At 35.1% G+C, this 25,439-nt stretch overlaps 1 protein-coding gene across 1 annotated transcript in view; it reads right to left on the bottom strand.

Moving 5' to 3' along the window:
• LOC133630591 (receptor-type tyrosine-protein phosphatase S-like) overlaps positions 1-25,439 on the bottom strand; it is a 375,093-nt gene that overhangs the window by 267,686 nt on the left and 81,968 nt on the right. The window contains exon 2 of the mRNA XM_062022176.1: positions 15,208-15,402. Coding sequence (XP_061878160.1) covers positions 15,208-15,325 — 118 coding nt within the window. The 5' untranslated portion in view covers positions 15,326-15,402. The remainder of the gene's footprint in view (positions 1-15,207; positions 15,403-25,439) is intronic.

Genomic DNA, 25,439 nt, shown 5'->3' with positions numbered 1-25,439 from the left:
ATCTACATTTAATGGAGAGTAACTTGTAGCTTAGCAACATTTAATGGAGAGTAACTTGTAGCTTAGCAACATTTAATGGAGAGTAATTTGTAGCTTAGCTAAATTTAATGGAGAGTAACTTGTAGCTTATCTACATTTAATGGAGAGTAACTTGTAGCTTAGTTACATTTAATGGAGAGTAACTTGTAGCTTAGTTACATTTAATGGAGACTAACTTGAAGCGTAGCTACATTTCATGGAGAGTAACTTGTAGCTTAGTTACATTTAATGGAGAGTAACTTGTAGCTTAGCTACATGTAATGGCGAGTAACTTGTAGCTTAGTTACATTTAATGGAGAGTAACTTGTAGCTTAGCTATATTTAATGGATAGTAGCTTGTAGCTGAGTTATATTTAATGGAGAGTAACTTGTAGCTTAGCTATATTTAATGGAGAGTAACTTGTAGCTTAGTTACATTTAATGGAGAGTAACTTTTAGCTTAGTTACATTTAATGGAGAGTAAATTGTAGCTTAACTACATTTAATGGAGAGTAACTTGTAACTTAGCTACATTTAATGGAGAGTAACTTGTAGCTTAGTTACATTTAATGGAGAGTAAATTGTAGCTTAACTACATTTAATGGAGAGTAACTTGTAGCTTAGCTACATTTAATGGAGAGGTACTTGTAGCTTAGCTACATTTAATGGAGAGGTACTTGTAGCTTAGCTACATTTAATGGAGAGTAACTTGAAGCGTAGCTACATTTAATGGAGAGTAACTTGTAGCTTAGTTACATTTAATGGAGAGTAACTTGTAGCTTAGCTACATGTAATGGCGAGTAACTTGTAGCTTAGTTACATTTAATGGAGAGTAACTTGTAGCTTAGCTATATTTAATGGATAGTAGCTTGTAGCTGAGTTACATTTAATGGAGAGTAACTTGTAGCTTAGCTATATTTAATGGAGAGTAACTTGTAGCTTAGTTACATTTAATGGAGAGTAAATTTTAGCTTAACTACATTTAATGGAGAGTAACTTGTAACTTAGCTACATTTAATGGAGAGTAACTTGTAGCTTAGTTACATTTAATGGAGAGTAAATTGTAGCTTAACTACATTTAATGGAGAGTAACTTGTAGCTTAGCTACATTTAATGGAGAGGTACTTGTAGCTTAGCTACATTTAATGGAGAGGTACTTGTAGCTTAGCTACATTTAATGGAGAGTAACTTGTAGCTTAGCAACATTTAATGGAGAGTAACTTGTAGCTTAGCAACATTTAATGGAGAGTAACTTGTAGCTTAGTTACATTTAATGGAGACTAACTTGTAGCTTAGCTACATTTAATGGAGAGTAACTTGTAGCTTAGCAACATTTAATGGAGAGTAACTTGTAGCTTAGCTACATTTAATGGAGACTAACTTGTAGCTTAGCTACATTTAATGGAGAGTAACTTGTAGCTTAGCAACATTTAATGGAGACTAACTTGTAGCTTAGCTACATTTAATGGAGAGTAACTTGTAGCTTAGCAACATTTAATGGAGAGTAACTTGTAGCTTAGCAACATTTAATGGAGACTAACTTGTAGCTTAGCTACATTTAATGGAGAGTAACTTGTAGCTTATCTACATTTAATGGAGAGTAACTTGTAGCTTAGTTACATTTAATGGAGAGTAACTTGTAGCTTAGTTACATTTAATGGAGAGTAACTTGAAGCTTAGCTACATTTAATGGAGAGTAACTTGTAGCTTAGCAACATTTAATGGAGAGTAACTTGTAGCTTAGCTACATTTAATGGAGAGTAACTTGTAGCTTAGCTACATTTAATGGAGAGTAACTTGTAGCTTATCTACATTTAATGGAGAGTAGCTTGTAGCTTAGCTACAGTTAATGGAGAGGAACTTGTAGCTTAGCAACATTTAATGGAGAGTAACTTGTAGCTTAGCAACCTTTAATGGAGAGTAACTTGTAGCTTATCTACATTTAATGGAGAGTAACTTGTGGCTTAGCTACATTTAATGGAGAGTAACTTGTAGCTTAGCTACAGTTAATGGAGAGTAACTTGTACCTTAGCTACATTTAATGGAGAGTAACTTGTAGCTTATCTACATTTAATGGAGAGTAACTTGTGGCTTAGCTACATTCAATGGAGAGTAACTTGTAGCTTAGCTACAGTTAATGGAGAGTAACTTGTAGCTTAGTTACATTTAATGGAGAGTAACTTGTAACTTAGCTACATTTAATGGAGAGAAACTTGTAGCTTAGTTATATTTAATGGAGAGTAACTTGAAGCTTAGCTACATTTAATGGAGAGTAACTTGTAGCTTAGTTACATTTAATGGAGAGTAACTTGTAGCTTAGCTATATTTAATGGATAGTAGTTTGTAGCTGAGTTACATTTAATGGAGAGTAACTTGTAGCTTAGCTATATTTAATGGAGAGTAACTTGTAGCTTAGTTACATTTAATGGAGAGTAACTTGTAGCTTAGTTACATTTAATGGGAGTAAATTGTAGCTTAACTACATTTAATGGAGAGTAACTTGTAGCTTAGCTACATTTAATGGAGAGTTACTTGTAGCTTAGCTACATTTAATGGAGAGTAACTTGTAAATGTGTTACATTTAATGGAGAGTAACTAGTAGCTTAGTTACATTTAATGGAGAGACGACTTAGATGTAACATCTTATTTCTAGAAATGTATATTTTCTTATTTTTAGTCATTGACTAATCTTTCATTTGAGCACAAATAATTATACTTTTACCCATTTTATATCTAGGATATAGTATTTTAATAATATAAATGTATTGTGCAATGACAATAAAGTCCTATTCTATGCTATTATTGTTAAAAAATGTTAATATTTAGAAAACAGCTATTTAAATAAGACAGTTTGTTTTTTCCCCCAATATATTTTTTGGGTTTAAACACTAGGAAAAAATGTCCCTCTTAAAAAGGTAAAAAATAAATTGTAAAAAAAAATTTAAAAAATAACTAAATAAAATTGAAGGTAAAAAACTGGCAGTTCAGTCGCCAGGATTTTACAAATAAAATTAACAATGGTACCGATTTCTATTTACGCTAATTATGTGTAAATAAAGAAACCAATAACATTTACGGTAAAAAAACAACAACTAGCGGCTCAGTCGCCAGAATTTTACCATTAAATTAACAATGGTAACGTTTTCTGTTTCAAGTAAGTGTGTGTTAAAAAAACCAAAATAACACTAAAATGTACAGAATTTTACTGTAAAAATAACCACTCAAGTTATTCAATTTACAGAAATGTTATGTTAAAAACACAACATTTTATGGTACAATCCTGCCGACTGAGCTACTATTTTTTTTATACATTACAATTTTACGATTAAATTAACAATGGTACTGTTTTCTATTTACGCTAATTATGTGTAAAAAAGAACTCAATAACATTTACGGTAAAATAAACAAAACTGGCAGCTCAGTCGCCAGAATTTTACCATTAAATTAACAATGGTAACGTTTTCTGTTTCAAGTAAGTGTGTGTTAAAAAAAACTAAAAAACACTAACATTTACAGAATTTTACAGTAAAAATAACCATTTAAGTTATTCAATTTACAGAAATGTTATGTTAAAAACACTACATTTTATGGTAAAATCTTGGCGACTGAGCTGCTAGTTTTTTATACATTACAATTTTACGATTAAATTAACAATGGTACTGTTTTCTATTTACGCTAATTATGTGTAAAAAAATAACTCAATAACATTTACGGTAAAAAAACAAACCGGCAGCTCAGTCGCCAGAATTTTACCAATAAATTAACAATGGTACCGTTTTCTGTTTCGAGTAATTCTGTGTTAAAAAACAACAACAAAACTGGCAGCTCAGTCGCCAGAATTTTACTTAAAAAACAACAACATTCAAGTTATTCATTTTATACAAATTTTATGTAAAAAACACTAAATTGTTTTGGTAAAATTCTGGCGACTGAGCTGTCAGTTTTTTATACATTACAATGTTACCATTAAGATAACAATGGTATTGTTTTCTATTTACGCTAATTATGTGTAAAAAAAGAACTCAATTATAACATTACGGTAAAAAAAAACAACTGGCAACTCAGTCGCCGGAATTTTACGATTAAATTATCAATAGTACCGTTTTCTATTTCGAGTAATTATGTGTTAAAAAATACAAAAAAATCACTAACATTTACAGTAAAAAAACTCGCAGCTCAGTCGCCAGAATTTTACTGTAAATATAACCATTCAAGTTATTCAATTTACATGAATTGTAAGTAAAAAAACACGACATATTACAAACCCCGTTTCCATATGAGTTGGGAAATTGTGTTAGATGTAAATATAAACGGAATACAATGATTTGCAAATCATTTTCAACCCATATTCAGTTGAATATGCTACAAAGACAGCATATTTGATGTTCAAACTCAAACTTTATTTTTTTTTTGCAAATAATAACTTAGAATTTCATGGCTGCAACACGTGCCAAAGTAGTTGGGAAAGGGCATGTTCACCACTGTGTTACATGGCCTTTCCTTTTAACAACACTCAATAAACGATTGGGAACTGAGGAAACTAATTGTTGAAGCTTTGAAAGTGGAATTCTTTCCCATTTTTGTTTTATGTAGAGCTTCAGTCGTTCAACAGTCCGGGGTCTCCGCTGTCGTATTTTACGCTTCATAATGCGCCACACATTTTCAATGGGAGACAGGTCTGGACTGCAGGCGGGCCAGGAAAGTACCCGCACTCTTTTTTTTACGAAGCCACGCTGTTGTAACACGTGCTGAATGTGGCTTGGCATTGTCTTGCTGAAATAAGCAGGGGCGTCCATGAAAAAGACGGCGCTTAGATGGCAACATATGTTGCTCCAAAAGCTGTATGTACCTTTCAGCATTAATGGTGCCTTCACAGATGTGTAAGTTACCCATGTCTTGGGCACTAATACACCCCCATACCATCACACATGCTGCCTTTTACACTTTGCGTCCATAACAGTCTGGATGGTTCGCTTCCCCTTTGGTCCGAATGACACGATGTGGAATATTTCCAAAAACAATTTGAAATGTGGACTCGTCAGACCACAGAACACTTTTCCACGTTGCATGAGTGCATATAAGATGATGTCGGGCCCAGCGAAGCCGACGGCGTTTCTGGGTGTTGTTGATAAACGGTTTTCGCCTTGCATAGGAGAGTTTTAACTTGCACTTACAGATGTAGCGACCAACTGTAGTTACTGACAGGGGTTTTCTGAAGTGTTCCTGAGCCCATGTGGTGATATCCTTTACAGATTGATGTCGGTTTTTGATACAGTGCTGTCTGAGGGATGGAAGGTCACGGTCATTTAAAGTTTCCGGCCATGCTGCTTACGTGGAGTCATTTCTCCAGATTCTCTGAACCTTTTGATGATATTATGGAGCGTAGATGGTGAAATCCCTAAATTTCTTGCAATTGCACTTTGAGAAACGTTGTTCTTAAACTGTTCAACAATTTGCTCACGCAGTTGTGGACAAAGTGGTGACCCTCGCCCCATCCTTTCTTGTGAAAGACTGAGCATTTTTTGGGAAGCTGTTTTTATACCCAATCAATTATACCAACCTGTTCCCAATTAGCCTGCACACCTGTGGGATGTTCCAAATAAGTGTTTGATGGGCATTCCTCAACTTTATCAGTATTTATTGCCACCTTTCCCAACTTCTTTGTCACGTGTTGCTGCCATCAAATTCTAAAGTTAATGATTATTTGCAAAAAAAAAAAAATGTTATCAGTTTGAACATCAAATATGTTGTCTTTGTAGCATATTCAACTGAATATGGCTTGAAAATGATTTGCAAATCATTGTATTCCGTTTATATTTACATCTAACACAATTTCCCAACTCATATGGAAACGGGGTTTGTACGATAAAAAACGGAGCAGCTAGTTTTTATACATGACATAAAAGAGATACAAGTTAGTGTGAGGAATTATGGAAAATGATGTAAAAATACTTAATTTCCGAGAATGTTTGACTTCACCCAAGTGTTTATAAAACGGGTGAATTTGTATATAACAAAACTTTTGTTAAACGTGACAAATTCTGCCTGTTAGAAGGAATTCTGCAGAATTGCAGTGGATTTCAATCCACGTAATTTAACTCCGTGATGAATTCCCATTACAAATTCAGAATTGTGCGCACGCAAGCCTGGCGTTTGCTACCAGGAAGTGGAGCGGATGCAGCGTGCTACAAACACATGGATGATGTATGATTTTGGGGTCTCCCTTTGTCTAGCATTAAAATATTACACTTGGTACAAAGAGTACTCTGGAATGTTCTACAGGTAACAGTTAGAGATGTTACTTCAGTAGAAGCATTTAAGTCCCATCTTAAAACTCATTTGTATACTCTAGCCTTTAAATAGACCCCTTTTAGACCAGTTGATCTGCCGTCTCTATACTGTATACCGCCTCAGACTCGGTGACCACAGATGATGCGCTACCTGTCCAAAGTCGGGACCCAGGGTGGACCACTCATCTGTGCATCAGTTGGGGACGTCTCTGCACACTATTATGTTAGATCCACTATGGACTGGACTCTCACACTATTATGTTAGATCCACTATGGACTGGACTCACACTATTATGTTAGATCCACTATGGACTGGACTCACACTATTATGTTAGATCCACTATGGACTGGACTCTCTCACTATTATGTTAGATCCACTATGGACTGGACTCTCACTATTATGTTAGATCCACTATGGACTGGACTCTCACACTATTATGTTAGATCCACTATGGACTGGACTCTCACTATTATGTTAGATCCACTATGGACTGGACTCTCACACTATTATGTTAGATCCACTATGGACTGGACTCTCACACTATTATGTTAGATCCACTATGGACTGGACTCTCACACTATTAACTAGATCCACTATGGACTGGACTCTCACTATTATGTTACATCCACTATGGACTGGACTCTCACACTATTATGTTAGATCCACTATGGACTGGACTCTCACTATTATGTTAGATCCACTATGGACTGGACTCTCACACTATTATGTTAGATCCACTATGGACTGGACTCTCACACTATTATGTAAGATCCACTATGGACTGGACTCTCACACTATTATGTTGGATCCAGTATGGACTGGACTCTCACTATTATGTTAGATCCACTATGGACTGGACTCTCACACTATTATGTTAGATCCACTATTATGTTAGATCCACTATGGACTGGACTCTCACTATTATGTTAGATGCACTATGGATTGGACTCTCACGATTATGTTAGATCCACTATGGACTGGACTCTCACTATTATGTTAGATCCACTATGGACTGGACTCTCACACTATTATGTTAGATCCACTATGGACTGGACTCTCACTATTATGTTACATCCACTAAGGACTGGACTCTCACACTATTATGTTAGATCCACTATGGACTGGACTCTCACTATTATGTTAGATCCACTATGGACTGGACTCTCACACTATTATGTTAGATCCACTATGGACTGGACTCTCACACTATTATGTAAGATCCACTATGGACTGGACTCTCACACTATTATGTTGGATCCAGTATGGACTGGACTCTCACTATTATGTTAGATCCACTATGGACTGGACTCTCACACTATTATGTTAGATCCACTATTATGTTAGATCCACTATGGACTGGACTCTCACTATTATGTTAGATCCACTATGGATTGGACTCTCACGATTATGTTAGATCCACTATGGACTGGACTCTCACTATTATGTTAGATCCACTATGGACTGGACTCTCACTATTATGTTAGGTCCACTATGGACTGGACTCTCACTATTATGTTAGATCCACTATGGACTGGACTCTCACTATTATGTTGGATCCACTATGGACTGGACTCTCACTATTATGTTGGATCCACTATGGACTGGACTCTCACTATTATGTTGGATCCACTATGGACTGGACTCTCACACTATTATGTTAGATCCACTATTATGTTAGTTCCACTATGGACTGGACTGTCACTATTATGTTAGATCCACTATGGACTGGACTCTCACTATTATGTTAGATCCACTATGGACTGGACTCTCACACTATTATGTTAGATCCACTATGGACTGGACTCTCACACTATTTTGTTAGATCCACTATGGACTGGACTCTCACACTATTATGTTAGATCCACTATGGACTGGACTCTCACACTATTATGTTAGATCCACTATGGACTGGACTCTCACACTATTTTGTTAGATCCACTATGGACTGGACTCTCACACTATTATGTTAGATCCACTATGGACTGGACTCTCACTATTATGTTAGATCCACTATGGACTGGACTCTCACACTATTATGTTAGATCCACTATGGACTGGACTCTCACACTATTATGTCAGATCCACTATGGACTGGACTCTCACTATTATGTTGGATCCACTATGGACTGGACTCTCACTATTATGTTAGATCCACTATGGACTGGACTCTCACACTATTATGTTAGATCCACTATGGACTTGACTCTCACACTATTATGTTAGATCCACTATGGACTGGACTCTCACACTATTATGCTAGATCCACTATGGACTGGACTCTCACTATTATGTTAGATCCACTATGGACTGGACTCTCACACTATTATGTTAGATCCACTATGGACTGGACTCTCACTATTATGTTAGATCCACTATGGACTGGACTCTCACACTATTATGTTAGATCCACTATGGACTGGACTCTCACACTATTATGCTAGATCCACTATGGACTGGACTCTCAGCCGGGCTTGGGACCAGCAAAGCCCCTTCAAACCTGCAAGGGTCCCCGCAAAGAAGCGTGCCTCGTCCCTGGGACAGGATTACGATCCAACGCCATGTGCCTCGTTGAGCTCCTACATGGTCTCTCCGGCTTCCGTGCACGGTCCAGCATGTTTTCTTAAACGCGCTTCAACGCCAATCCCCTTGCAAAAAGCCCCCCCGCTGGCAATGTTGCACTTTAAGCCTCACAAAAGCCCGGGAAAAGCCCCACTAGGCACTGACTTTGTGTGGATTTGCAGCCAACAAAAAAAGCCGTTACGAGCGCATGCTCGTGGGAAGCTGGCAGGAAACGGGGGGCGCTAATGAGGGGCTCTTGCTCTTAATAGAAGCTCTGGCTCTTCTGGCTCTTCTTCACCCCCCAGCAGCACTAATCTCCCGCCTGGGGAACACACCTTTCCAGAACAATGCAATCAGCTTCCAAAAGCAGCCTTTGTCTGAGATGCAATCATCACGCTGGTGAGGACGTGGAATAAAAATGAATAGGAAGAGCTGCTGTCACAGATTGCATCTTTGTTCCAGGAAGGACGGGGACTGATGTTGTACTTGGTCTGATCTGCCTTTTAAGCATTCCTTCCCACTTCCAACCCACTTGGTGATCATGTACATTGTGGACTTCACAGGGCTAAAAGATGTACAAACTACAACTATTACTTTTAATTGTTGACTAAAATATATATACATATATATATATATATATTTTTTAGGGTTGTACGACACCGCCATACTAATGAATCATATTCGGTACTATACCGCCTCTAAAAAAGTACCGGTGCCCCCACCTTCCCGTCGTCGTCAAATCGTGACATTGCTGGGTTTGCGAGCAGAGGAGCATGTTGGGCAGCGCACACACACAGAGTACGTACAAGCAGACACAGTGTGTAGACTGAAAAGGGAGAACGGACGCATTTTGGTGTAAAAAGTAAACATAAAGGTGAAGTTATAACACTGAAACACCCTCAGGAAGAGCTGCTTTAAGAAGGCAGTGTTTTAGCTACTTCTAAATCACTAATCCTGGCCTCCATGGCGACAAATAAAGTGAGTTTCTTACATGTAGCATTATCACTGGAGGACGAGGAATAGCTAAACATGCTTCACTACACACCGTAGGAGGATACAATAGCTCACCGGCATCACAATGTAAACAAACGCCATGGGTGGATCTACACCTGACATCCACTGTAATGATACCAAGTACAAAAGTGTATCTAGTCGATACTACTATGGTGACATTGATATTTTTTAGCAACACAAATATTTTTGTATTTATATTATGTTTATAAAGTCAGTATATATGTCCCTGGACACATGAGGACTTTGAATATGACCAATGTATGATCCTGTAACTACTTGGTATCGCATCGATACCTAAATGTGTGGTATCATCCAAAACTAATGTGAAGTATCAAAGAAGAGAAGAATAAGTAATTATTACATTTTAACAGAAGTGTAGATAGAACATGTTAAAACAGAAAATAAGCAGATCTTAACAGTAAATGAACAAGTAGATTAATAATCAATGTTTTACAGTTTGTCCCTTATAATGTGTACAAAATAATAGGTGTATAAATGACACAATATGTTACTGCAGACTAATTAGGAGTCGTTGTTTGTTTACTTACAATTAAAAGACAAGTTGTCTAGTATGTTCACTATTTTATTTAAGGACTAAATGACAATAATAAACATATGTTTCATGTACACTAACATTTTGTGTTCAAATAAAGACAATAACGACATTTTTTGTACTCAGTTGTTGATTTGTGGTTAAAAAAAAAAAAATTGCCAGCTCAGGTGCCAAAATTTTAGTGTAAAATTGCTTTTTTTTTTTTCCAATTTACAGTAAACATACAAATGTACATTTTACAGTCAAATTTACATTTGTACATTTGCAGCTCAGGTGCCAAAATGTTACTGTAAAATTGCATTTTTTTAAAATTTACAGTTAAAAAAAAGTACATTTTACAGTAAGATGTACATTTGTTTTCTACTGTAAATTAAAAAAAAAACTATTTTACAGTAACATTTTGGCAACTGAGATTTTTTTTTTTAAACATAAAAACAGCAGTACTGTTTTTCTATTTACAGTAATATACACTACATTTTGAGGTGAAATTCTTGCAACTTAACATTTTTTTTCATGGTAAAAAAAAAAAAAGCAGCTCAGTTGCCAACATTTTACTGTAAAAATGTTTTTTTTTTTCAAATTTAGAGTAAAAAAAAAGAAAGTACATTTTACTGTAATATGTACTACTTTTTTTTTACAGTAAATTTGAAAAAAAAAAGCTATTTTACAAGAAAAAGGCAGCTCAGTTGCCAACATTTTACTGTAAAATTGCTTTTTTTAATTTACAGTAAAATGTACATTTGGTGTTTTTTACTGTAAATTTAAAAAAAAAGCTATTTTACAGTACAATTTTGGCAACTGAGCTGCCTTTTTTTTTAACCATAAAAACAGCAGTACTGTTTTTCCATTTCCAATAATATACACTACATTTTGAGGTGAAATTATTGCAACTTAACATTTTTTCATGGCAAAAAAAAAGCAGCTCAGTTGCCAAAATGTTACTGTAAAATTGCATTTTTTTCAATTGCTTTTTTAAAAAATTTACAGTAAAAAAAAGAAGTACATTTTACAGTAAAATGTACATTTGTTTTTTTACTGTAAATTTGAAAAAAATGCTATTTTACAAAAAAAGGCAGCTCAGTTGCCAAAATGTTACTGTAAAATTGATTTTTTTATTTACAGTAAAAAAGTACATTTTACAGTAAAATTCACATTTGGTTTTTTTACTGTAAATTTGAAAAAAAAATGCTATTTTACAGTAAAATGTTGGCAACTGAGCTGCCTTTTTTGTTCCTTAAAAACAGCAGTAGTGTTTTTTTTATTTCCAGTAATATACACTACATTTTGAGGGGAAATTATTGCAACTTAACATTTTTTATGGTAAAAAAAAGGCAGATCTGTTGCCAAAATTTTACTGTAAAATATATTTTTTTCAAAATTACAGTAAAAAAAAACAAATGTACATTCAACTGTAAAATTTTCTTTTTTTTACTGTAATTTTTTTTAAAAATATGCTATTTTACAAAAAAAGGCAGCTCAGTTGCCAAAATTTTACTGTAAAATTGCTTTTTAAAATTTACAGTAAATAAAACGTACATTCATTTTCACCTTTTTTTGTACCATAAAAACAGCAGTACTGTTTATTCCATTTACAGTCATATACACTACATTATGAGGTAAAATGATTGCAACTTAACATGTATTTTTATGGGGGAAAAAAAGGCAGCTCAGTTGCCACAATTTTACTGTAAAAAAGCATTGTTTTTAATTTACAGTAAAAAAAAAAAAAGGAGTACATTTGACAGTAAAATGTATATTTGTTTTTTTTTTACTCTAAATTAGAAAAAAAAATGCTATTTTACAAAAAAAGGCAGCTCAGTTGCCAAAATTATACTGTAAAATTGCTTTTTTACAGTAAATGTAAATGAAAAAACAGTACTGCTGTTTTTACGGTACAAAAAAAGGTGAACATTATTGCAACTTAACATTTTTTTATGGTAAAAAAAAGGCAGCTCAGTTGGCAACATTTTACTGTAAAAAAAAACAAATGTACATTTTACTGTAAAATGTACTTCATTTTTTTAATTGTAAATTAGAAAAAAAAATGCTATTTTACAAAAAAAAGGCAGCTCAGTTGCCAAAATTGTAATGTAAAATTACTTTTTTTTAAATTTACAGTAAAAAAAGTACATTTTACAATATAATGTACTTTTTTTTTTTTTACTCCAAATTTGAAAAAAAAAGCTCTTTTACAGTAAAATTTTGGCAATTGAGCTGCCTTTTTTTTTTTTTTTTACCATAAAAAAAATGTTAAGTTGCAATAATTTCACCTTTTTTTTTGTACCATAAAAACAGCAGTACTGTTTATTCCATTTACAGTAATATACACTACATTTTGAGGTGAAATTATTGCAACTTAACATATTTTTTTTTAATTTTTATTTTTTTTTAAATCTATTAAAATGGTGTAATAATAGGCTCCAGCGCCCCCGCAACCCCAAAGGGAATAAGCGGTAGAAAATGGATGGATGGATGGATGGAGCCAAACATAACTGCCATGTGGCACTTTGGTACAGTTCTTTTATTTTATGGAGTGTTGATGCCCTGTCTGTGTGCGTGTGTGCGTGTGTGTGTGTGTATATGAGGGTGTGGACCACTGAGGCAGAAAATCTGTGCAAATGTTGTCATGAAAAAGATGATGAGGAACATGCTGATGGGACCTCGCGGCTTATCAAAACACATTAACTAGCCAGAGTCCGCTTGTAAGGTACTGACAAGACTGCTGTCACACACACACACACACACACACACACACACACACACACACACACACACACACACACACACACACACACACACACACACACACACACACACACACGCACACGCACGCACGTGCATGGCAAATCTCCCAGCTAGGACATATTCCCATGTATTGAGGGCTGATTGTGGCAGCTGCAGGAAGAGACACCACATACCTGAAAAGGGCAGCATGTCATGTGGGGAGCTAACAAGACAGGTAGACATCAGAAAGTCTTCAAAATTGATTGACGGATTATTTGCACGCTGCCGTGCCTTCAGCATGTTTCTGCCCTGACATGCTGCCTATTTCTTCACAAACACTCCCAGAACTTTTGTTGCTATGGCGACTAAATCATGTAGGACAGCCAGTTCTGGGAAGAATTCGGTAAGGGTTGTACTGTGGTGATTGAAAAGGTACCGTAAATACGGTGTCACTCAAAGTGCACCATATATAAATACATTTTGTTTATTGTCGGTGAGCAGACAACTCAGAGGAGCATCGTGGAGGAATTGTTGAAAAATACAAAGAACATATTCACATATTCATTCAGATCCTTATTATTAGTGTTGTAATATTTACTATAGCCAAAAAGTCAATACATTATGTTACATTACATTAAATATTACATTACAGTGCATATGTAGAGGCTTCATAAAGACAAATTATGCATACCGTATTTTTAGGACCATAGGGCGCACCGCAATGAGTGGGTCTATTCTGGACTTATTTCATACAGAGGGTGCCTAAGGTGCATTAGGGGTCACATTATTAGTTGTATTTGTTTCCAATTAAATGAATTCCTTGTGGTCTACATTTGTAGTTTATTGTGTGGATGTATTAACACTAAACCTAAACCAAAAAAATCATCTGTAGTTTATTGTGTGGATGTATTAACACTAAACCTAAACCAAAAAAAACATTTGTAGTTTATTGTGTGGATGTATTAACCCTAAACCTAACCAAAAAAAAACATATGTAGTTTATTATATGGATGTATTAACACTAAACCTAAACCAAAACAAAACATATGTAGTTTATTTTATGGATGTAGTAACACTAAACCTAAACAAAACAAAAACATCTGTAGTTTGTTTTGATGTATTAACACTAAACCTAAAAGAAAAAAAAACATCTGTAGTTTATTGTGTGGATGTATTAACACTAAACCTAAACCAAAAAGAAACATATGTAGTTTATTTTATGGATGTATTAACACTAAACCTAAACCAAAAAACATGTGTAGTTTATTGTGTGGATGTCTTAACACTAAACCTAAACCAAAAAAATAAAACATCTGTAGTTTATTGTGTGGATGTATTAACACTAAACCTAAAACAAAAAAAAACATCTGTAGTTTATTGTGTGGATGTATTAACACTAAACCTAAACCAAAAAACACCTGTAGTTTATTGTGTGGATGTACTAACATTAAATCTAAACCAAAAAAACAAAATTTGTAGTTTATTGTGTGGATGTATTAACACTAAACCTAAACCAAAAAACACCTGTAGTTTATTGTGTGGATGTACTAACATTAAACCTAAACCAAAAAAAAAACATTTGTAGTTTATTGTGTGGATGTATTAACACTAAACATAAACCAAAAAAAAAAAAACATCTGTAGTTCATTGTGTGGATGTATTAACACTAAACATAAACCAAAAAAAACCATCTGTAGTTTATTGTGTGGATGTATTAACACTAAACCTAAACCAAAAAACATCTGTAGTTTATTGTGTGGATGTATTAACACTAAACCTAAACCTTTTGGAAACAAAATTCCAAATGAGCTAATATTTGCAAAAAATAACAACGTTTACCAGTTTGAGCGTTAAGTATCTTGTCTTTGCAGTCTATTCAATTGAATATAAGTTGAAAAGGATTTGTTGTATTCTCTTTTTATTTACCATTTACACAACGTGACAACTTCACTAGTTTTGGAGTTTTGTACTACACAGTTCTTCTCACTTTGCCCGAGTGGAAAAAGTCACCAGATAATGAGGAAGGACATGAAGGACAGAAGACATACCGAGTGCTCCATGCACGCCTTGGAGGAGCAGCATGAAGAGAGGCAGTAGTAGTAGACACAGCCCAGGGATGGGCCTCCCGGAACGGGCGAGCGCTCCACCTGTGCCGTGCAGACGCATGGTCCCGCCGCCGGGCTGCTCGGAGACAGGCGGAGGCGTGGGCGGGGGCGGGGCTTCACTCAGCAGGGGTAGGCACTCTGCGGGCACACAAACCCAAAACACCAAGGTCAGCCAAAATGAGAGCGAGGCAGGGAAAACATCCCCGGCCAAGAAAAATGGAAGGCAAATTCATGCTAATGCAGGATTAGGTCTTTTTCATTTAGCCAGAGCACTTCGGACTGCGATTAACGGCTCAAGTGGGCCGACTCCGACTCCAGTACCACTAGAACAATGGAGATGCCGCACACCCACCGAGACGAGAAACCTTTTTTAAATGTTTTTATTTTATCCTGTCCAGGCTACTCAGACAAATCATATTTTTTTTATCCATAAAAACATCAGTACTGGTTTTCTCTTTACAGTAATATACACTACATTTTCAGGTGAAATTATTGCAATTTAACATATTTTTTTATGGTTAAAAAAAAGGCAGCTCAGTTGCCAAATGTTTACTGTAAAATTGCTTTTTTTTTTATTTACAGTAAAAAAAAGTAGTACATTTTACAGTAAAATGTATTATTAAAATATACTTTTTTTCTTTTACTGTAAATAAAAAAAATGAATTTTACAGTAAAATTTTGGCAACTGAGCTGCCTTTTTTTGTACCATAAGAACAGCAGTACTGTTTTTCTATTTACAGTAATATACACTACATTTTGAGGTGAAATTATTGCAATTTAACACATTTTTTTAAGGTTAAAAAAAAAGCAGCTCAGTTGCCAAATTTTTACTGTAAAATTGTTTTTTTTTTTAATTTACAGTAAAAAAAAAAGTACATTTTACAGTAAAATATACATTTTTATTTTTTTTACTGCAAATTAAAAAAAAGCAATTTTACAGTAAAATTTTGGCAACTGAGCTGCCTTTTTTTGTACCATAAAATCAGCAGTACTGTTTGTCTATTAACAGTAATATACACTACATTTTCAGGTGAAATTATTGCAACTTAACATTTTTTTTATGGTAAAAAAAAAAAAAGGCAGCTCAGTTGCCAAAATTTTACTGTAAAATAGTTTTTTTTTTTATTTACAGTAAAAAAAAAAGAAGTACATTTTACAGTAAAATATACATATATATATATTTGTTTACGTAAATAGAAAAACAGCACTGATGTTTTTATGGTTAAAAAAAGGCAGCTCAGTTGCCCAGATTTTACTGTAAAATTGCTTTTTTTTTATTTACAGTAAAAAAAAAAGAAGTACATTTTAAAGTAAAATGTACATTTGTTTTTTTTACTGTAAATTTGAAAAATATATATATTTTACAGTAAAATTTTGGCAACTGAGCTGCCTTTTTTTTAACCATAAAAACATCAGCACTGTTTTTCTATTTACAGTAATATACACTACATTTTGAGGTGAAATTATTGCAACTTAATAAGTTGTCAAAATTTTACTGTAAAATTACTATTTTTTTAAAATTACAGTACTACTCAGACAAATCATATTGTTGATATCTGCTGTAAACATTTACTTTACAAAAGAGAAGTGTGGGATACTTTTCTTGTCTTATTTATATTTGACTTTATTAAATGTATTTATATTATTATTTGGTGCAGCCGGGCCGGAGCAGGAGGGGATAGAAAGAGAACAAAAGGAAGTCACAGGGGGAAATTGCGGGGAAAAAAAGGGGGATAAGACAAAGAGACAACAACAACAAAACAGCATCAGTAAATAGGATATGTACAAATATGATAGTAAAAGTGATATCAAAGAAGTAGTAAGTGAAATAACTATTAAATGACTCAGAAATGACAATGAACATTATTACACTACAAATGGATCAATACAAATACCAATAGAAATATCACTATTGATAATGTATAATAATGACCTCTATTATCAACAATACAATTGTTTTAAATGCAACAATACATATATATATATAATGATAACTTGAAATACAAAAGAAAGCAGAAAAATGGAGGGGAAGAAATAGAACTGTATTAACCTTGTAGATTGTTATAGTAAGTTTAGGTTAAGCTTTGTCAGTGTGCTGTGTGTTACCCAGTTTACCCTAGGGCAGGCCTGGGAAATTATTTTGACTCAGGCGGCCAAATTTATAGAAAAAAGTGAAATTACTATTAATGACTCAGAACAATGAACATTATTACACTACACATGGATCAATACAAATACCAATAAAAAATAGCACTATTGATAATGAATAATAACAATAATGACCTCTATTGTCAACAATACAATTTTTTTAAATGTAACAATACATATATGTCATGATAACTTGAATTACAAAAGAAAGCAGGGAAGAAAGAGAACTGTATTAACCTAGATTGTTATAGTATGAATAGGTTAAGTTTTGTCAGTGTGTTACCCGGTTTCCCCTAGGGCAGGTCTGGGGAAATTATTTTGACTACGGTGGCCAAATTTAGAGAAAAAAATGAAATAACTATTAATGACAATGAACATTATTACACTACAAATGGATCAATACAAATACCAATAGAAATATCACTATTGATAATGTATAATAATGACCTCTATTATCAACAATACAATTGTTTTGAATGCAACAATACATATATGTCATGATAACTTGAAATACAAAAGAAAGCAGATAAGTGGAGGGGAAGAAAGAGAACTGTATTAACCTTGTAGATTGTTATAGTAAAAAATGTCAGTGTGCCGTGTGTTACCCGGTTTCCCCTAGGGCAGGCCTGGGGAAATTATTTTGACTCACGGACGGCCTAATTTAGAGAAAAAAATGTGTCTGGGGGCCGGTATATCTATTTTTAGGAACACAAATACAAAACTTCACAAGAATGTCCGATTGGAAGCTAAAAACATTATGACACACCGCTTTAAAAACGGGAAAAGGAATTAGACTTTTTATTTTTACTGAATGAAACACCCAGAATGTACATGAAAAATAAAGAGTTACAATATTAACTATGAAGGATAAAATACTGAATATTGACAACATACGACTGTCACTTCCCCTCTCCATCCACTTATTTAACTATCAACAACAATGCAACAAACACAGCTAAATATGAACGTGAAGGGTAAAAACCCCGCCCACAATCTGATATATTCATTACATGACCATAGTAACTAATTAGATTACCATAGCAACTAATTAGATGACCATAGTAACCAATTAGATGACCATAGTAACTCATTAGATGATCATAGTAACTAATTAGATGACCATAGTAACTAATTAGATGATCATAGATGACCATAATAACTAATCACATTACCATAGTAACGAGTATATCATGCAAAAGTGCAGACATTGAAATACTTAGTATAGTTGAAGACTTACGGTCAATATAAAACATGACTGCACATCATAATGGCAGCTACACTTTACATCTTAAACATCTAAAATAAAGTATTTGGGAATGTCCGGCGGGCCAGATTGAAAAGCTCAATACTTTATATGTTGAAGAGGTTAATTTAGCCTACTAATGTGTATTTATATAAGGTTGATTTATATAGGCTAGTAAGGTCAAGTTTTGTACCTGACAAGTTTGGGTTATATTGCTTCTGCAGCCTTCATCACGTGACACCTCTGATCAAGGCTGCAGAACTAAGATAGCCCAAACTTGTCAGGTACAAAACTTGACCTTACTAGCCTATATAAAGCAACCATTTATAAAGCTCGTTGAAGCACAGTACGTCTGACTATGGTAGCCGCATTAATTTGCCCAGGTCTGCCCTCGGAGAACAACGTTAATACATGTTGATTAAGACAAGAAAGTGACTGAAAATAGTCTGTGTTGCTTTCTTACACTGCGTCTGCATGAGTCACTCTCTGCCAGTGGACCGTGACATAAGCCGCAATGATAGTTGCTCCACATCATTTCACTTCACTGGCGCTCTAGCCTAAGTAATTGTAGTCTGCTGTTATGTTGGAGTATCAAGACGCTACTCCAGACCTGGGCAAATTAAGGCCCGGGGGCCACATGCGGCTACCATAGTCAGACGTACTGTGCTTCAACATACTGGTATTGAGCTTTTCAATCTGGCCCGCCGGACATTCCCAAATCACTTTTTTTTAGACATTTAAGATGTAAAGTGTAGCTGCCATTATGATGTGCAGTCATGTTTTCTAATGACCGGAAGTCTTCAACTATGCTAAGTACTTCATTGTTTGGAAACTGCGCTTTTGCATGATATACTAGTTACTATGGTCATCTAATTAGTTACTATGGTCATCTAATTAGTTACTATGGCCATCTAAGTAGTTACTATGGCCATTTAATTAGTTACTATGGTCATCTAATTAGTTACTATGGCCATCTAATTAGTTACTATGGTCATCTAATTAGTTACTATGGCCATCTTAGTAGTTACTATGGTCAACTAAATAGTTACTATGGCCATCTAATTAGTTATTATGGTCATCTAATTAGTTACTATGGCCATTTAATTAGTTACTATGGTCATCTAATTAGTTACTATGGTCATCTAATTAGTTACTATGGTCATCTAATTAGTTACTATGGTCAACTAAATAGTTACTATGGCCATCTAATTAGTTATTATGGTCATCTAATTAGTTACTATGGCCATTTAATTAGTTACTATGGTCATCGAATTAGTTACTATGGTCATCTAATTAGTTACTATGGCCATCTAAGTAGTTACTATGGCCAACTAAATAGTTACTATGGCCATCTAATTAGTTATTATGGTCATCTAATTAGTTACTATGGCCATTTAATTAGTTACTATGGTCATCTAATTAGTTATTATGGTCATCGAATTAGTTACTATGGTCATCTAATTAGTTACTATGGCCATCTAATTAGTTACTATGGCCATTTAATTAGTTACTATGGTCATCTAATTAGTTATTATGGTCATCTAATTAGTTACTATTGCCATCTAAGTAGTTATTATGGTCATATAATTAGTTACTATGGCCATCTAATTAGTTACTATGGCCATCTTAGTAGTTACTATGGTCAACTAAATAGTTACTATGGCCATCTAATTAGTTATTATGGTCATCTAATTAGTTACTATGGTCATTTAATTAGTTACTATGGTCATCTAATTAGTTACTATGGCCATCTAATTAGCTACTATGGTCATCTAATTAGTTACTATGGCCATCAAAGTAGTTACTATGGCCAACTAAATAGTTACTATGGCCATCTAATTAGTTATTATGGTCATCTAATTAGTTAGTATGGCCATTTAATTAGTTACTATGGTCATCTAATTAGTTACTATGGTCATCTAAATAGTTACTATGGTCATCTAATTAGTTACTACGGTCATCTAATTAGTTACTATGGCAAACTACGTCACAGCAGCTCAGACGAGGCACCAAGCAGTGTGGGCGGGGAGCGTTTCCACAGACACGGAAGGAGATTTTCACAACAAAGTTATAAAGCTTAATGCTGTATCAGATATATCCGATTGAAGGTGGGTTTATTTTGTACCCTTCGCGTTCATATTTCACTCTTTGCTGCATTTTTGCTGCGTTTCACTTGATTGTAAAATATGTCGATTGAAAGGGGGTGTGACATTCATATTTTTTCAATATTCAGTGTTTTATCGTTCATAGAAAAATGTAAAATTCCATTATGTTTTTTAAGGCGGTCTGCCATAACGTTTTGTATTAGTGTTCCTAAAAAATAGATATACCGGCCCCCAGACACATTCTTTTCTCTAAATGTGGCCCCCCAGTCAAAATAATTGCCCAGGCCTGCGCTACTCCATAACGACCATACGTACCGCAAATAGAGTGTCACTAAAAGTGCACCATATGTAAATACATGTGTTTTGTTTAGGTTTATTGTCAGTTGGCAGACAACTCACAGGTGACATGGCGCACCGTGGAGGAACTGGTTAAAAAAACAAAGCAAATATTAAAATATTCATTCAGATCCTCACTTGCTTTGAACATCATTGGAATGCGGGAGTGTTGTAATATTTACTATCTCCGAAAAATCAATACATTATGTTACATTACATTAAATATTACATTACAGTGCATTTTAAGGGGCTTCAGCACCAGATGTAGCAATGTGCTACATTTCCATTTGTAGTCCTTTTATGGCGCATTTAACATCCACAATTAAAATTACACAGGATTAAAAATACACAACAAAATTATTTTGTAACCGTCTATTTCGACGAATAATTATGACCCATTTTTGCTTTTTCACATTGAGGACACGTCGCACATACAGTACATCCGATGTATTTCCACTAGGGCTGCAACAACTAATCGATTAAAATCGATTATTAAAATACTTGCCGATTAATTTAGTCATCGATTCGTTGGATCTATGCTATGCGCATATTTTAATTTTTTTTAAATTTTTTTTTTTTTTTTTTTTTTTTTAATAAACCTTTATTTATAAACTGCAACATGTACAAACAGCTGAGAAACAATCAAAATAAGTATGGTGCCAGTATGCTGGTTTTTTTTCAATAAAATACTGGATAGGATAGAAATGTAGTTTGTCTCTTTTATGCGATCATTAATCGATTAATCGAAGTAATAATCGACAGATTAATGGATTATCAAATTAATCGTTAGTTGCAGCCCTAATTTCCACATAGAAACATTTGTAATTGTTTACGCATGTACAAGGCCTACGTTCTATACCACGCGGTCCAATATAACGAAACCTTTTACGTAACGCAATCGTGCCACGGAATCAGAATTTTTGCACGTTTTTTTTCTCCGCCACAGTTTAATTTTTTTGCGTATTTACAAACTACTGACAGATATATAAGTTAGAACGTCTGAAAGTCTCCTAATAGGTGCCATTTTGGGGTCCTTATAGAAACACCATAACAATACCGGTAGGTTGAAGCACAGTACGTCTGACTATGGTAGCTCTAATGCTCCGACAATCCATCAAAAAGTTGTTTTTGCATAATATTGCCGAACAAAACGCCTGATTATGTCTCCTAATTGGTGCCACAAACTCACGTGGTAAATTTTTATAAAAGTCTACAAAAAGAAGGATTTACTATGAATAAAACTGAGTAAAAGTAACAAAATACCCCCCAGCATGATGTCTAAAACTATTCACCATGCATGTCACATCACGTGGGGGCGATATCAACGAGCGGGTCGAGGCAGCCGAGCTACGGCGCATACGTTTTTCGGAAAGAAAAGGGTACAAACAAATAAGGTCTCTGGAATAATTAGTATGCAAACGACTAACCTGAGTTAAGATGTCACGTTTTAAGCAAATAAACGACATGCATTCAAGTGAAACCATACATTTGTTACTCGATGACATTCTCATAATAAAATTGCACTCATTGTCCCGACCATGGTGGGACCCCAGGGTGCACAGGCGGCAGGCGACGTGCAGGTTGAATGCATTTTGTTAACCAAAATAAAGCCACGGTGCACAGGCAGCAGAGGGTAAGCTATCGAGCATTCGAGCAAACAACGAGAAGGATCCAGCCCTCTCCAGCGTTGACAAAAAAAACCCATCCTGATTGGCAGCCAGGGACATGTTTGTCCTGAGTGCCAATCATGGACAGGTGAGGGAGTCAGCGCTGAGACAAGAGAAGTGGTGGTGGCAAAAAGAGGGAAGTGGAAACCAAAAATAAGAGCGCTGGTTCAGGAAATAACAGAAACTAATAATAAAGTCCAAATTGTCACTGTCAGGTTGAAACACAGAACTATCTATTAAACAGGACAAGAAGCAAGGAATCAAACAGAGACAGGATTCAATTTAGCTCATGAGGAGAGCGCGTGGACCTGCGCCCTCGTACAATGTCGCCCCGCGCTCTGAGGAAAGAGTTCCGCGCCTCACCATTTATTTGGGCATCCCCCGATTACATAGCTACAGCTGCTTCTAAGGGGAGGGGTCTCATTATGCAGCAGCTGCACTGGGTCACAAACAGTTCAAACAAAAAAAGGTGCTTGGAGCGGTGTCAGGTTTGCCCCCTCTCTGCTCGTAGATTCCGGGTCCTGATAAGGCCCTTCCCGTGGCTGTCCAGATCTGAGAAACCGACACCTCTACGACGCATTCCATCGCACACAGTGGAGATTTACAAGATGTCCGCATTTTGCTCGATAAGATCAAAGACCGCTTTGTAAGCAGCAGTGGATCGTAACCAGGGCAACCTGAACTGCAAGCAAACAAATTGTGTGATAACTTACAGTATATACAATTATTCATTTGTGTCAAAATATTGGTGTCTCTTTACTTGAAATTATCTAAGCGAGCAATAACTTGTGATTAATCACGAGTAATCCAAATTCAAAAGTGTAATGAATCTGATTTTTAAAAATAACCATTTGACAGCACAGCTTGGTTTTTTTTCAATTTTTTTGAAGGCGTTTTTGATCAAACGATGTCAAAGTTTGCATTATAAACGTAACATGAGTTGTTTTAAAAATTTAAACCTGCGACATTATTGTATCAAAACATACTTCACAAGGGTGAAATAAATATTTGTGTTTCAAACTGAAGTTTGTTGAGAAATTTCAGTAATAAAAAGGTAAAACATAAATATGAATCCAAACTTCTTTTAGGCCCTTCAAAAATATAATTAATTTCATGTCCTGTTTGGATTTGAAGATCATTAAAATATAAAGTCTCCAGAGGGTTAAATATTTCATTTTAATCACTGTATTTTCCGGACCATAGGGCGCACCGGATTGTAAGGTGCACTGCAGATGAGCGGGTCTATTCAGGTCTATTTTCATACATAGGCTTACATTATTATTACATTTTTTTCCCAATTAAAAGACTTCCTTGCGGTCTACATAACGTGTAGTGGTGGTTGTTTGGTCCAAATGTTGCCTAGAGGATGTTCTTCAAGCCGCTTTCTGACCGTCTCTTCATGATGCGCCGTTTTATTTACCTGGCTCCACTTTGACAGCGTCTTCTCCCCGTCATCTTTGTTGTACCGGTAGTTTTTAGCGCTTCCATAGCGAATCTACTGACAGATATATAAGTTAGAACGTCTAAAACGTCAAAATGTCTCCTAATAGGTGCCATTTTGGGGTCTTTATAGAAACACCATTATAATACCGGTAGGTTAAAGCACAGTACTTCTGACTATGGTAGCTCTAATGCTCCGACAATCCATCAAAAAGTTGTTTTTGCATATAATTGCCATACAAAACGGCAAATTATGTGTCCTAATTGGTGCCATTTTGGGGTCCTTACAGAAATACCATAATAATATTGGTATGTTGAAGCACAGTACGTCTGACTATGGTAGCTGTGATGCCCAGACCATCCATCAAAAAGTTGTTTTTGCATAATATTGCCAAACAAAACTGCAGATTATGTCTCCTAATTGGTGCCATTTTGGGGTCCTTACAGAAATACCATAATAATATCGGTATGTTGAAGCACAGTACGTCTGACTATGGTAGCTCTAATGCTCCGACAATCCATCAAAAAGTTGTTTTTGCATAATATTGCCAAACAAAACGGCAGATTATGTCTCCTAATTGATGCCATTTTGAGGTCCTTACAGAAATACCATAATAATATCGGTATGTTGGAGCACAGTACGTCTGACTATGGTAGCTCTAATGCTCCGACAATCCATCAAAAAGTTGTTTTTGCATAATATTGCCAAACAAAACGGCAGATTATGTCTCCTAATTGATGCCATTTTGGGGTCCTTACAGAAATACCATAATAATATCGGTATGTTGGAGCACAGTACGTCTGACTATGGTAGCTCTAATGCTCCGACAATCCATCAAAAAGTTGTTTTTGCATAATATTGCCAAACAGAACGCCAGATTATGTCTCCTAATTGGTGCCAATTTGGGGTCCTTACAGAAATACCATAATATCGGTATGTTGAAGCACAGTACGTCTGACTATGGTAGCTCTAATGCTCCGACAATCCATCAAAAAGTTGTTTTTGCATAATATTGCCAAACAAAACGGCAGATTATGTCTCCTAATTGATGCCATTTTGAGGTCCTTACAGAAATACCATAATAATATCGGTATGTTGGAGCACAGTACGTCTGACTATGGTAGCTCTAATGCTCCGACAATCCATCAAAAAGTTGTTTTTGCATAATATTGCCAAACAGAACGCCAGATTATGTCTCCTAATTGGTGCCATTTTGGGGTCCTTACAGAAATACC

This window comes from Entelurus aequoreus, linkage group LG16 (genome assembly GCF_033978785.1).
Source record: "Entelurus aequoreus isolate RoL-2023_Sb linkage group LG16, RoL_Eaeq_v1.1, whole genome shotgun sequence".
Taxonomy (NCBI): Eukaryota; Metazoa; Chordata; class Actinopteri; order Syngnathiformes; family Syngnathidae; genus Entelurus; species Entelurus aequoreus.
This window is presented reverse-complemented; position numbering and strand designations above follow the sequence as displayed.